Below are 14,360 nucleotides of genomic sequence, written 5' to 3'. Positions count from 1 at the left end.
AATTTAATTCCTGTGTGTTGTAAGGTTAGAAATGTCCCGTTGTCAGTCAGGGATGATATGGAGAAGGACATGGATAAACTAAAGAACAGTGGAATAATAGAAGAAGTTGAGTGCACGGTGTGGTTGGCTCCGGTGGTGGCTGCACGCAAACCAAATGGTGACTTGCGTCTATGCATAGACTTGCGCCAATTAAATAACAATGTCACAGTGGATAGGTATCCCCTTCCAAATATAAATGAACTTTTAGTTTTACTGGGTGGTGCTAAAGTGTTTAGTACCATCGACTTATCGTCTGCAAATCATCAAATAGAATTGGAACAATCTTGCAGGGATCTAAGGGCATTCATCACACCATTTGGTACCTTTAGATTCAAGAGAATGCCGTTTGGTCTTGTCTCGGCCTCCTCAGTGTTCCAACGAGTCATGGAAAATGTTTTGAAGGATTTGCCTGGGGTTTGCATCAATCAAGATGACATACTGATATTTGCTGATGACATTGATGATCATGATGTTCGCTTTAAATCTGTTCTTCATTGCTTAAGTAAATGTAATCTTACTTTTTTTAAAATATATTTTTATTGACATCACATAAGGGTAATATGCCGAAGGACATAAATTCAATTATATACATAAAATCATCACTTAAAATAATGCTCAAAACTGTCCAAAGCGGTTAATCATCCTAATCTGGCACATTCCGATTCCTAAATAATAATACTTTCTTTATTAAACAATACTCTATATCGAAAAATCCATAGGGCCCCATATTTTCACATTCTTGACCATAGAGACTGTACCCGTAGTTTTAGCCAGTACAAATTCCATGTCATAAGTCGTTTTAATAATAGACCACCAGTCGTACATTGTTGGTGGTAGCGGAGAAACCCACACACGGGCAATAGCCAGCCTAGCTGCTACCATCATGGTGGAAAATAATCGTGCTAGAGCAGGTTTATCTACCCTAAACCCCAGCATAATTTCCAGAGTGGTAAATGTAGGTCCGATTCCAAGTTTGCTATAAATCACTAGACCAATCTTCTGCCAATAAAGTTGTCATTTCGGACATTCTATCAACATATGTACTCGATTTGCAGCTTGGGTCCCACATTTAGGACATTTAGTCTTTTCTCCTCTATTATTGCCCTCTGGCCATCTGCTAATCCTTTCAGGTGTATAATACAACATGCCAATTGTGCGAAATTGTTGTGAGTGCAGACTTACAGAATGGACTGAGTCACAAATATTACCCAGAGCCTGTGTAATCATACCCGGTGTTATTGCCAGATTTAACATCTGACTCGATTGTAATGCTAACTTTTCACACCCATCGGCTTTTAAACCAGTCAACAGCTTATACATATTACCTATAAGAGTTTTGGTTTTCTCTTCATACATAAGATGTCAAAGTGGTGAATTTGTAATAAAATGAGGGTCAACTTTTCTCTGAAGATAATCCCTTATCTGTACATATTTAAATAGATTAGTAGGCAGTTTGTATTGACGTTGTAAAGCTTCAAATGATTTAATTCCTCCACCATCATACATGTCACCCAAATATAGTATCCCGTACTTGGATCATGATCTACCTCTGTAATCCTGGAAACTTTCTGGTAGTATTGGATTCCCCCAAAGTGGGAGTTTAGTGTGAATTAACGATAAAGTACTTTTGGCGGTCATAGCCCGCCATATAAAAACACAATCTCTAATGGTCTTGAATTTAACACGCTTGAAGTAGTTCGGGTCGTTAATGTGATATAGAAAAAACAGACCGTCATCCCCCAAGATTAATCGGTATAGAGAGTCCCTCTGATCTATCCCTAACAGAATGCGGAAGCGTCCAGCAAACGATGACCAAAAATAATATCTGAAATCTGATAGCCCTAGATCCCCTTGTTTATAGGGTAATATAAGCAAGTCGATAGTCCGCTGGCTTTTTTAAACCACCAAATAAAACTGCTCAGGATCGCGTCCAGTTTTTAAAAAAAAGTGTTCGAAAGACGTAGAGGAATGGTCCTGAACATATATAGACATTTAGGTAGTATTTTCATCTTTATTAGATTACATCTTCCCATAAGTCCTATAGATAGTTTATGCCATTTTTAAAAGATTTTGGCAGTTTCAGTTAATAAAGGAGTGTAATTTAAAGATAATATTTGACCGACTTTGGCAGAAATTTTTACCCCCAGATACGTAGCTGAGGTACAGCCCCCCAAAATCGGTGAGCTGGGTTCGAAATTGAGAAGCACGTGTGTCTTATTGATGTTTAGGTTGTATCCTGAGACTAATCCGAATTTAATTGCCGCTCTCTCAATACCAGGGACGGCTTGCCAAATCGCCCGCATATGCGGTTATTTTTAAGCTACTAAAGGTTGTTTTTAGTGGTTTAATATCTTTTTCAGCTTGTAAGGCACGTATAAACGGCTCTATGTAAAGGACAAATAATAGTGGTGAGAGAGGACAGCCCTGTCTCGTACCACATAGGATGTCAAATGGTATCGAGTATGCACCAGAATATGAAAGCTTAGCTCTGGGCTTGCAGTATAAGACGTGGACCCACTGCCTAAACTGTCTCCCATAAGCACCAAGAAACCGCATGGTGTACGCTGCGCTATATAAATACTTTAAATTCAATTCCAAAGGCCGAATGTACTTTGAGTAGCCCATAGAAATTCCCACCGACCTTTTCAAAAGCCTTTTCGGCATGTAAAAGAATCGTACCGAGACCAACCCCCTCTTTTTCCGCATAATCGAATGACCCAATCGCCATATTGACATGAGATGTGGTGTCTCTGCCTGGTATAAAGCCGTGTTGGATATCAGATACCAGACCTGCCATCATTGGGGCAAGGCGATTGCCTAAGATCTTTGAAAAAATCTTTGCGTCTGCGTTTATGAGGGAGATGGGTCGGTATGATCCACAGTCCGTAGGAATTTTACCATTTTTAAGAAAAAAAACATCTGGGTCATGTTCCATGACTCCGGTACCTTATTCCAATATGTTGGATAACAGCGCAAAGCTGTGCTGTTAAAATATTTTTAAACACCTTATAAAATTCGATTGGCAGAGAATCTACCCCTGCAGCTTTACCTGAAGGTAATTAAGAGATTGCTATTCGTATTTCTTCCACTGAAATAGCTGTATCTAATAAATCTGCCTCATCTACCCTCAAGGCTGAGAGATTACTCTCAGTGATATATGGGATTACATTTCCTGTATCAATTACAGCAGAAGATGAATAGAGATTCTGATAAAAGAGTGAGAACTGTCCTAAAATCGCAGCCATGTGACTGTGGACAGTGCCATCTGCACTTATAATTGCCTTAATTTTAGTTTGAGCCCTGGCTTCTGTAGATTGGAAGGCTAACACTTTACCGATATGTTCGCCATACTCATATTGATCCTGGCGATGTTTGTTATACTTCTCCGCAATTTTCTCACAAAATATTTTCCTCATCTCTATTCTAGCATCTAGCAGAAGAAGCAGTAGCTGGCCCTGATCTTGTTGACCTTGTGTAATCGCATCAGCGTGTTGTTACTCTCTGCTTTGTAAGTTCGAAATTAACTTGTCTGTGTTGTTTTTCCTCGGTTTGTTTTGACGCCAGATATACTGTTGGGTCACCCCTCTAGCAAAAGCTTTCATAGCGTCCCAAACAATCAGGGGAGAAGCAGTCCCTAAATTCAATTTAAAAAAAGTCTCTAGTTGATGTTTCATATGTAAGACATACTTCTCGGCGGGTAGTAAGTATCTAGGAAAAGAAAATGGCCTTACACACTTATTTTCCAGATCGACAACAAAAGATAACAAAATGGGGTTATGGTCCAACGTCACTCGAGGACATATTTCAATATCTGATCACACTAGCAATTTTTCAGATGCCCAAACCATATCTATTCTTGAGTAAGATTTATGAGGGGCAGAGTAATAAGTGTAGCCTGGAATTAATGAATGTAGCTGCCGCCAAACATCCTGCAACGCCGGTAATCGGGCCATTTCAAGTACAGCTGCCCGGACTTTTCTCATTTTGCTACTGCCCACTCTTCTAGTGGAGTCAATATTATGATCCATAACACAATCAGACGTTCCCCCTCCCAATTTAGCCATTCTAAATTAAGGAAGTCAAACATTGCCGGATCATTTACATTAGGTCCTTATATTGACACAAGTACATATTTTTTTGCCAGAAATTTCAATGTGAGCTATTGACCAGCGGCCCTTTGGATCAGCCATTGACTTAATTATTTTACAGAGAAACCTCTCATCTTTTACTATAGCAGTCCCTTTCGTAGAGATAGTTTGAGAGGTGCATACAAGAAATTCGTATCCGAGATGTTTGAACAAATGGCGATCTTGATAAGCCAGGTGCGTTTCAGTCATAAAAACCAAATGTGGTTTGTATAATTTTAGCTCTTCCTGCACCAGTTGTCGTTTGTTAGCGCTATTAAGACCGGACACATTCAATACCATACATTCTATCTTAGCCATTTCGCGTTACATTTTCCTATCAAAGCCCCGTTACCAAAATAAATGACCCTACAAAAGTACAATACAAAAACCAATATATGATGAATAACTGACAAACTACTGCCATAACTAGATTTCCCCTTAGTGATGTCCTTTTTTGTAAAAAAAATCCCCCCCCACCCTCAAACCACCTCCAACCCTCCCTCTGACCTGAGAGGGCCTGGAGGCCCCACCCCCCTCCCTGTTCCTTGAAGGAGGAATCCTCCCTTTCCCTAGCTGCCGCTAGCTTGGCAGCCCTCCAGAGCCACCACCACAGGAAGTTGCCCCCCGCATCCGAGCAATTGTACGTGAAAGAGGGGAAGAAAAAGAGAGAAAGAAAAACGAGAGGGGGTGAGAGCAGAAAGTGAGCATAGTCATAGCACAGTCCCATTCTCAACATCATTTTTTCTGAGAAGCCTCCAGTTGCGACATGGATATAGCTAGTTTAACTTCATGGTCGTCATTAAAGAAATAGGACAGCCCATCTTTAAAAATCTTCAGACGTGCCTATTCCTGTAAATAGACTTGGGCCCCCAAGGCTTTAAGCGGGTCGATCAGCTGTTGGAGCTGCCATCGTCTATCCATTGTAATTTTACAAAGATCCGACCTAGCAAAAAAAGATTCCACAGTGACTGGTGTATTAGGTCTAGCTTTGAGAGAGACAGCTTGCCTTAGTAGAAAGTTCCCGAAGAACACTATAAATGGACAAGAGGGGTTGCTATCCTGATTACGCTTGGCCATTGGTAACCTGTGCACTCTTTGTAGTTGGGAGTCCCAATCACAATCAGACAGATCTGGGAATGCCCTTCGGAATAGCTGTACCAGGTAGGCCCGGGGGTCCGCCCCTTCCGCTCCTTCAGGAATACCAAATATGCGTAGATTATGGCGTCGTTGGCGATTTTCCAAATCTTCGATCTTGAGTTGAAGAGTTGAGATTTGAATCGCCTGCTTCTGTACCAAAGTATCTGTGAGACTAGCAATATGCTCTGTCGCTCCCACTTTCTGCTGCAGATCCGATATATCGCTGGCCAGGCTACCAACTTTTGATGTAACCTCCTGTAGTAGCTGTGACATCTTATCTGCATCTGATTTTGCCTGTGCGAAATGTTTTTGAGTTTCCATCCGCTGATCTTTCAGAAACTGCATTATTGAAGCAAGTGTCGGATCAGAATCAGCCAGAGTATCCAACTGCTGGGTTACTTCTAATGAGATAGAGACTGTAGTAGTAGATGTCTGCTGAGCACCCATCTCCCTATGTTTTCCAGTATGGCAATCTCCCTTCTCCCCTTGTTTCGCCGCCAGGCTGTTATCCGCCGTTTTGCAAGTTGTATTGTCCTCACTAGGACTATTGCCAGTTATCCGGGAAACCATTCTTTTTACTCCTCCTTTTGCTTGGACCCACTTCCGTAGAGAACTATTCTCCGAGTTAAACTTTCCATAAATGCTATTTTGAAATAGGTTCTGCTGAGAGTCATCTGCCCTCTGAGGAGTCTTCTTATTCTTTGGTTTAGTCTTCACTCTCTTCCCCGGAGGGGTCTAGGTGGGTCTACCTCCTGCTACTGAGAGGGGCAGGGCGGCAATAATCGCTGAAGTCTCATCACTATGGGATGCCAACTCTTCCCATTCCTCTAGAGCATTATCCTGTTTCTTGTCACACCATTATTGATATCATCACTAGCTGCAACCGCTACATCCCTACAATCAGAGCCACCACCTCTTAGCTCTATTAGAGATTGATTCAACATATCTCCCATATCTGACAAGTTCGTTATTGTAGGAGTGACCGGTTTACCCTCTATAGATATGTCAAACTCTGCTTCCATTTGTGTCCCAGCAACCTTTTCAACAACAGTATCAGTGCTAACCTCCATGCTACTACATTTCTCCTCAAGTTGCGATACATTTTTAGACATGCTTTTATTCAGCGGTATAGCCTCGAGCAGTACTTCTGTTAATTTGTTGCTGCTATCGATGTAATTAGTAGAACTGGCTGTAAGCAGGTCAGAGGCTTTCCCTGTCTGAAAAAGACGTAGTATGGGCTTACCGACAGTAAAGCCCCCAGCCTTGCTCCCACCAGTAGTAGTAGCTTCAATTGGATCTTCAGTCTCAATATTGGCGAGGGCGCGAGCAGCTCGCGTCCCCGTGGGAGATTCTTCGGAGGAGCCATACCGCATTGTGAAATTGTCTGAGCTATAAGCGGGACTGTAAGCGCTATAGACCCGTATGTCAGCCTAGAACACTCCACTCCACTTATCACAGCGCGGGGACACGCCAGTGGCGTCACCAGGCGCTTTACAAATGCCCAATAATAATAATAATAGAACAGTTGCGCGCAGAGCGGCGTCCCAACAGCCAGCGCAGCAACCTGAGCGCCGACAATCCACGTCTTCCTTCAGTGATGCCTGTTACCAGTATGGGCTCTCAAAGCTTAGATCCGCAGCCCCCGAGACCGAAATATAGAGCCGAGTACGAGTCGAAGCCCCACAGTATCGCAGGTCAGGTTCGTTGAAGTTTATAGTTTCTAAACACTCTCGCTCTCCCGCTCCACCATGTCGCGATTATGTTTTTCCTTTTCCTCTCGTCAGCGTGCAGCCCGGTTCGGAAGGCAATCACTCCTGCGGTGTGCTTCGTGGCGGCGTCAGCCCACCATCTTGGTCCTCCCCCATCCTATCCCCCCCCCCCCCCCCCCAGTAAATGTAATCTTACTATAAAAAAGGAGAAATGTAAATTTCGATCAGATTCTATAAACTACTTAGGTCACAAAATAGATGGTTATGGAGTTAAGCCAAAAGATGATATGTGGATCTTATTCACAAAATGAGCTCTCCTTCTAACAAGGAAGAATTAATGAAATTTTTAGGCATGGTGGAGTACTATGCTAAATTTGCAAAAAAACTTTGCAGATGTAACCTTAAATATGAGATCTTTGTTGAGGAAAGGTGTGAGTTACAATTGGTCTAGTGAATGTGAAAATGAGTTTTTAGGAGTCAAGAAGAGTTTAAAGGGTGCTCCTTCTCTGCAGAGTTTTGCTACAAGACTCAAGCCAATACTTACCACAGATGCCAGTGAGAAGGGACTAGGTGCAGTTTTCCAACAACAAGATTCATCAGGCATGAGAACCATTATGTTTTTGTTGCGCAGTTTGAGAGATCCGGAGACAAGGTACTCGGTAGTAGAAAGAGAATCCTTGGCTGTCTTTTGGGCAATTAAAAAATGAAAGAAGTTTTTATGGGGTGTGGATTTTGAAGTTAGGACCGATCACAAACCTTCGGTGGAAATTTTTGAAAAAAAGGGTTTAGACTTAATCTCAGGTCGCATTACTAAATGGATCATGGGTTTGCAGGAATACTGATGCTGATGCTGAAGCCCCTCCAAATACTATCTCTTCCGCCCGAAACCTGGGCATTAAATTTGATGACCAGTTGTCTTTTAAACAACAAGCGGTGGCCGTGGCAGGTACGTGTTTTCATATTATTAGATCTTTGAGGAAGTTTTTTGGTCTCCTTCCCTTGTCAGCAAGAAAAACGGTGGCAGTTGCTTTGATAATATCTAGACTGGACTACTGCAACAGCCTGTATGCGGGAGCAAATAAGTCCGTTCTCCACAGGCTGCAGATGGTCCAGCACGCAACTGCCTGTTTGGTGTTACGCTGGCCCCGTAAGTCATCTGCCTCGGTTGCGCTTAAGGCGCTTCATTGGTTACCGATCTGTAAACGGATCCTGTTTAAGATTCTTTCGATTACATTCAGAGCTTTCCAACAGCAAGGGCCTAGATACTTGTCCAACGGCTTTAATCGCTATCAGCCGATGCGCCATTTGAGGTCTGCAAATCAGAACCTGTTGGTAATACCTAGATTCAAGCGGGCGACTAAAGGTGGTAAATCTCTTTTCCTTCTCGGCGCTAAGGCTTGGAATAAACTTCCGCCGCAGCTCCGATTGATGTCAAATGAAAGTAACTTCAGGAAAGCGCTTAAAACCTGGATGTTTTCACTTACTGATGCTGCTTGTAGAGCATTGGTGTAAAGTGTATTGTTACTAAGTTCGCCTCCATTCCCCCCAACCTTTTTCATCTGGGTTGGTGTTAAGCGCCAAGATACTCTTTGGAGTGGTAGTTGCGCTATAAAAATGCACTTTACATTACATTACATACTCATTTTTTCTTAAACATATTCCAGGGGTGGAGAACAGAATAGCTGATGTTCTTTCACATCTTGTTTCACTTGAAAGCTGTGAAGGCGAGGATATAGGAAATGATAATGATTGGGTGTGTGCGTTAGACCAGGCACAAGTGACGGAAGATAGATGGTCTAATGAAGTTGCACAAGATGTAATTTTAACTGAAGTTATTTCTTTGCTTCGTAGTAATTGGAAAAGTGCTAAATTGGGATCAGAATCCACGAGTCCATTTTGGTAGGTCAGATATGAGTTGTAAGTAGATAAGGACTTATTATTCCGTGGTACAAGATTGGTTCCTCCTATGACTCTCAGGAAAGAACTAGTGGATTTGGCTCATGTTACGCATACTGGCATCACCAAAACTAAGGAGAGATTACGTAGCACTTATTGGTGGCCTGGAATGGATAAATTCATTGAAAGAGAAATACGTGAATGTGTTCCATGTAGTTTAAGCGATAAGTCAAAGTCTCCTAGAGTACAGGCTATGATGATGAGGAGGCGTCCTAAACATCCATGGGATGATATCGCTTTGGATATTTTAGGTCCAATTCACAACAATGGATCTCAAACCTTTCTTTTGGTAATAATGGATATGTACTCCCGGTGGCCAGAAGTGTTTTTCTTATCTAACATTGAAACTGGCACTGTTATTAAATGTTTAAAGGAGTTGTTTTCTAGAGAAGGAAAGCCAGGATCAATATTAACTGATAATGGTGTGCAGTTAGTTTCAAAAGAAATGGAGGAGTTTCTTCTTTCCAATGGCATTTTCCACAAGACTAGTGCTTTATATCATCCCGAAGGAAATGGGATGATTGAGAGGTTCAACAGAGTTTTGAGAAAGACTATTATGTTAGCAAAATCGTTGCTTCTTCATTGGAAGTGTGAAGTGCTCAAAAAAGTTGAAGAATACAGATGACTCGTCATTCTACAACCGGTAAAACCCCTTTCTTGCTATTTCGTGGTAGGATTCCAAATACTAGTCTTGAACCATATTGGGTCAATATTCATTGCAGATCAGAAGGTAGAGATGAAGGTGTCAATAAGGAAGAATTGCAATCAAGAGAGAAATTCAAAGCTCTGCAAAGGAAAAAATATTTTGATTCGAAAAAATCTGTTAAAGAAAACCTTGGTAAACATGGGAGATTGGGTGGCAATTAAGCGTCCTGATGTATTTGGTGGTAATCCTGCTAAGTATCTAAAGCCTATTGTGGTCATCAAGGTTTTTAATAATGCTGTGAAGACACAAGATCACTGTATTTGGAACCTTAATAGGGTGGTTATTGTGAGAGGAAAAATCAGTAATGAATGCAAGGAAAAGAATGCTGGTGGTTCAAATTCACTTGATTGTTCTCTCTCATTTCCCTTATGCATATCACAGCCACCGCAAGAACAAAGTCGTTGTTCTCTGAGGGCTATCAAACGTCTGAAATATCTTGATAATTATTCATAATTTCTACAAGTTTGTTTATATATTTCTAAAGTCTGAAATATTATCTCAATTGGTTATTTATTAAAATGGTATATGTATATAGTTTGTCTAGTTTGTCAAGGGAGGGAGATGTGTGATATCCTTGATTATTCCTGCTGTCTTTAACATGTTCTAGTTACATCATCAATTTGGAATGTCAATAGGTCATAGTGTGGTTGTTGATGAGACTTGAACAATGCTAGATCAGTTGATGCGGACTGCTTGACCTGATGGATGGGATCCTTTGATGTGAATAAACTTCATCAACAACCTACAACCGTTTCTTTATTTTTATGGTAAATACCACAATGACTCAACAGGAAATTAAGTCTTTGGTCATTGTCTAGCTCCCTGTAGCATCAATGGAGCCCACAAAGACTGGGTTGTCAACTCTGTCCTGTTGCATGCGGTCAATACAGTACAACACCAGAAGCCTGGGGTCCAGCCTAAGCAGTTGTTCCTCCTCCGTGGTAGAATGTGAAAGAGGGAAGATGTCAGACTGGCACATATGAAATGCAAATTACACCTTGGGTAAGAAGGATGGGCAAGTGCGAAGAACCAACTAGGCCAGGTAGAAAATAAAAGGGTGAATCAACAGAGAGGACCTCATATTCTCCGACCCAACAACCAAAAGTAATTGCCCAAAACAGAGCAGTCTTCAGAGTAAGAAGTTGAAGCGGGTAACTATGCATCAACTTAAATGGCGATGCCATCAAGAAAGTCAATACAATAATGAAATCCCGCTGATAAACTCACTGGGGGGAAACAAGGAAAATAGACCTTCCAGAAAACATACTAAAATTGACAATTTAAATAGGGGAAGATGGTTAGGGCATATTATTGTAGCACTGTCTGAAATGTTTAACCTTTAAGGTCCTCTAAGGAGACATCTGACCAAATCGCTAACAACTGAGGAATTTGTAGTTGAGACAGACTGAGCGCTCCAGATTGAGTTGATGAGGTGCAGAAAAATAGGAATTCATGCCAGCACACTGTATATCACCTAAAATACTGGTGGGGGGTTTGGGGGAGTCACGCCTAAGGCAGAGTTGTGTTTGGAGACTCATGGCGCCACCTGGCAGCAATAGATAGACTATGCTAGGGAAAGGTTTTGCAAGACCATCTGAAGCTCGGAAGGAGAATTCATAGTAAGGACTCGATAGCAAGATGTATACATCAGAAACACTACTGGTGTGCCAGCATTACTCCTACTGTGGCCAGTTACATTTATACAGGCACTTGAATTGTCATCTTCATAGGTGCATCACAGCATTTTGCTAATATGCAAAACATGTTTCTTTAAATATACCGGCAACTAACCCATTTTTACGCGAAGCCAAACTTCTTTTGCTCTGACCTTACATTCAAATATCTATCCCCCAAATAATTTTTGCCCTCAACCTTGCCACAATACTCAAATAAATGTTGGTTCAGCTTTCTGCCCTTTAAACCTATGCACTACAGATTGCATTATGTACTACTTTATTTCTGACAAATCGACAATCCATTATTTGAATATTTTATTTCTGGAAAATATGCTTTAGCAAATTTAATGAGCCCACAGAAGGCATACCTTGATGCTAGAAGAGAATACTATCAGCAGCTGTCTTCTCTTGGACGTAGGATGTGAAACGCTTAAGAAATTTGGGATATTCTCGTTTTGCAACCGCCCGTAGCACTGAAGCTGGTGCCCAACCTCCAGGGTTTACTGTACAGAAAGAGAAAATATGATTAACTTCACAAAAATGAGTTCCGCGTAACAATCACAATTCATTAATATGCATTTTCTTTCAATGCATACACCTTAAACAGAAGTAGAAACAGGTGATATTGTTGAAACTCGTGACCACTGTTAACATAGCAGAAACAAATCTGTGACCGTATTCTTACTAGATGTAAAAACTATCCTAGATCTTAAAATATGTAAACCTATTGGATGAAGAGGTTGACAGTGGATTTGTCATGCAGGCACATTATGGCTTCTCTTCATTTTAAGCCATACATGATCCCTTTGGAGATTCTAAAAACGTACTTCAAGCTTTTAAATACAACAAATAGCCAGAATTCTGTAAATGAAGCACTAAGATTTTGCGCAGTGGGTTTCAGTTGTAAAATATGTTGGTAGTTTGTAATGCTAGTTTTAGATGGTGGAACCTCTATCTGAATTGCTGTCCTCTGTGCGGACACTGAAGAACCTCTGATTAAAAGAGAAAGCAAAGATTAAATCATGCATAAGCAATTCCTTCTAAGTATAGGATGCAACATCATTCTGTTAGTATCTTTCATGGGCTGTCAGACCCTCCAGAGTAGTTTCTTGGCCAGTGCGTTGCAGATCTAGAAGCAGAGGACTATCCCCCTTGACAAGGTCTTTTTCTGCACAGGCTTCCCTTTTTCACTAGAAAATAGCTCGCAACCAACTGATCACCCACTTACTGGCTTTGTTAAGATTAAAAATAAAACCTCAAAGACCTTTTGAGTTTCACCCACGGAGCCTCTTTCTAATGGTAAAGGGGAGCAATGAATGCTGGTAGAGTCATCAATAGCTCAACCTCAATACGGAAGGGTAATAAAGCCATGGGTGAACTCCTCAGCACCAATTTGTCTGGGAATAAGGTTGTGTTGGGCAGTTGCACAGAAAGCATCAGTAAGTTCATTCACGCAACAAACTTACATAATCGGAATGAGGAAGACAGTTGTCAGATTCAAGAGACGCAGGGAGCAATTAGCATAGGCTCCAAAGGAGTACACTTAAGAAAGATCAAGTCCCACTGGTTCATCACAAAAAATGTTGGTGGGAATATGTCAAACCTTTTTTAAACCGCATCGCAACTGGTGAGTTAAACAAGAGCAGCTGGTTCTGCACATCTAGCAAAGGCAGAAATAGCCGACAAACGACCTTTTAGAGTGCCCACTACAAGGCCAAAGAGTACTGGTAGAGTGATCGATTGCCGAACGGGCAAAGGAGCATGACGGTCGGTAAGAAGATTGCCCGGGTCGTCAGCACACATTTGTCTTGAAGTGATGCACAGCAGTTGCACTGAAAGACACTGTAGTTCACTCAGTTGATGAGTCGATGTAATCGAAATGAGAAAGAGTCTTCAAGGTCAGGACATGCAGCAACCAGCTATGCATAGGTCTGAAAAACACACACAAGGAATGTCTAGACCCAGTTACGGTTCCACTGTGGCATCACAAACAGTTTGGGAGGGAACGTAAGTAGCAAATCTTTTATATACCTAATCATATCAAGTGATTTAAACAAGGACTGTTGGGCCAGCTGACCTAGAAAGGCTGAAAGGGAGACAAATAACCTTTTGTAGTACCCAGTAAAGACAAAACAAAAGCATATACGGACAGCTCTGCCTGCGAGGGTCAGTGCCCCTGACACCACACCAGGTTACACATTTGTCCCAGCACTTGGCATAAATGGATTTGTAGAGACGGTGTCTCGGAGCGAGGATGACATCCAACACTTTAGGCGGCCACTGCTCAATTTCCACGCATGGAGGTGTAAGTTGCATAGATTTGGGTGAAGGACTGTGCCTTGTCAATGAGGTAGAAGATCCTCCCAGAGTGGTAGCTTGATCAGAAGACAGATGCTCATGCGTAGGAGTTATGAGTAACATACTAGTTAGCTTGTGGAAAAACGAATCCAGGAAATCAAATCGGGATCTCCGGTAGACCCCTGCCCTCCTGCAGTTTTGAGAAATGCTGCAAGGGAGGTGAGCCCCATATTGACTAAAATATTTAGAATTATGTTCTCCTTAGGCATTTTCCCTGCCATTTGGAAAGATGCAGCGATTCTTCCATTAATAAATAAAGCCAATCTGGACACAATCAATAACTAGTAATTACTGTACGATTGCTAGGCTGCCTTAGCCAGCAAAAACAGTGGAGAAAATCATGACTAACCAGTTAACACAATTCATTCAAGAAAATGAACTACTTGATCCCTCCCAGTTTGGTTTCCGCCCAAGTGCATAGTACAGAGACAGCACTGATCAAGGCCACTGAGGAGATTAGAGCAGTGATGGATAAAGCAGGTGCGGCTGTACTGATCCTCCTTGATCTGTCAGTGTCCTTCAATACTGTCCACCATGACACACTGGTACAGCGTCAGGAAAAATTAGGGGTTAAGTATCAGGCTCTTTCTTTAATATCAACTTTCTTGAAGAACAAGACAGACTGTGACCCTGGACCAGTTTAAATCGACTC

General features: G+C 41.7%; 1 protein-coding gene across 2 annotated transcripts in view; it reads right to left on the bottom strand.

Moving 5' to 3' along the window:
• Window positions 1-14,360, bottom strand: part of CERT1 (ceramide transporter 1) — a 911,140-nt gene that overhangs the window by 54,244 nt on the left and 842,536 nt on the right. For both annotated transcript variants that reach the window (XM_078675236.1, XM_078675235.1), the window contains one exon: window positions 11,719-11,853. In XM_078675236.1, coding sequence (XP_078531362.1) covers window positions 11,726-11,853 — 128 coding nt within the window. In that variant the 3' untranslated portion in view covers window positions 11,719-11,725. The remainder of the gene's footprint in view (window positions 1-11,718; window positions 11,854-14,360) is intronic.

The sequence above is a fragment of the Lissotriton helveticus genome, chromosome 2_1 (genome assembly GCF_964261635.1).
Source record: "Lissotriton helveticus chromosome 2_1, aLisHel1.1, whole genome shotgun sequence".
NCBI classification, from domain to species: domain Eukaryota; kingdom Metazoa; phylum Chordata; class Amphibia; order Caudata; family Salamandridae; genus Lissotriton; species Lissotriton helveticus.
The sequence above is the reverse complement of the archived record's forward strand: the minus strand, read 5'-3'. Positions and strand labels throughout refer to the sequence as shown.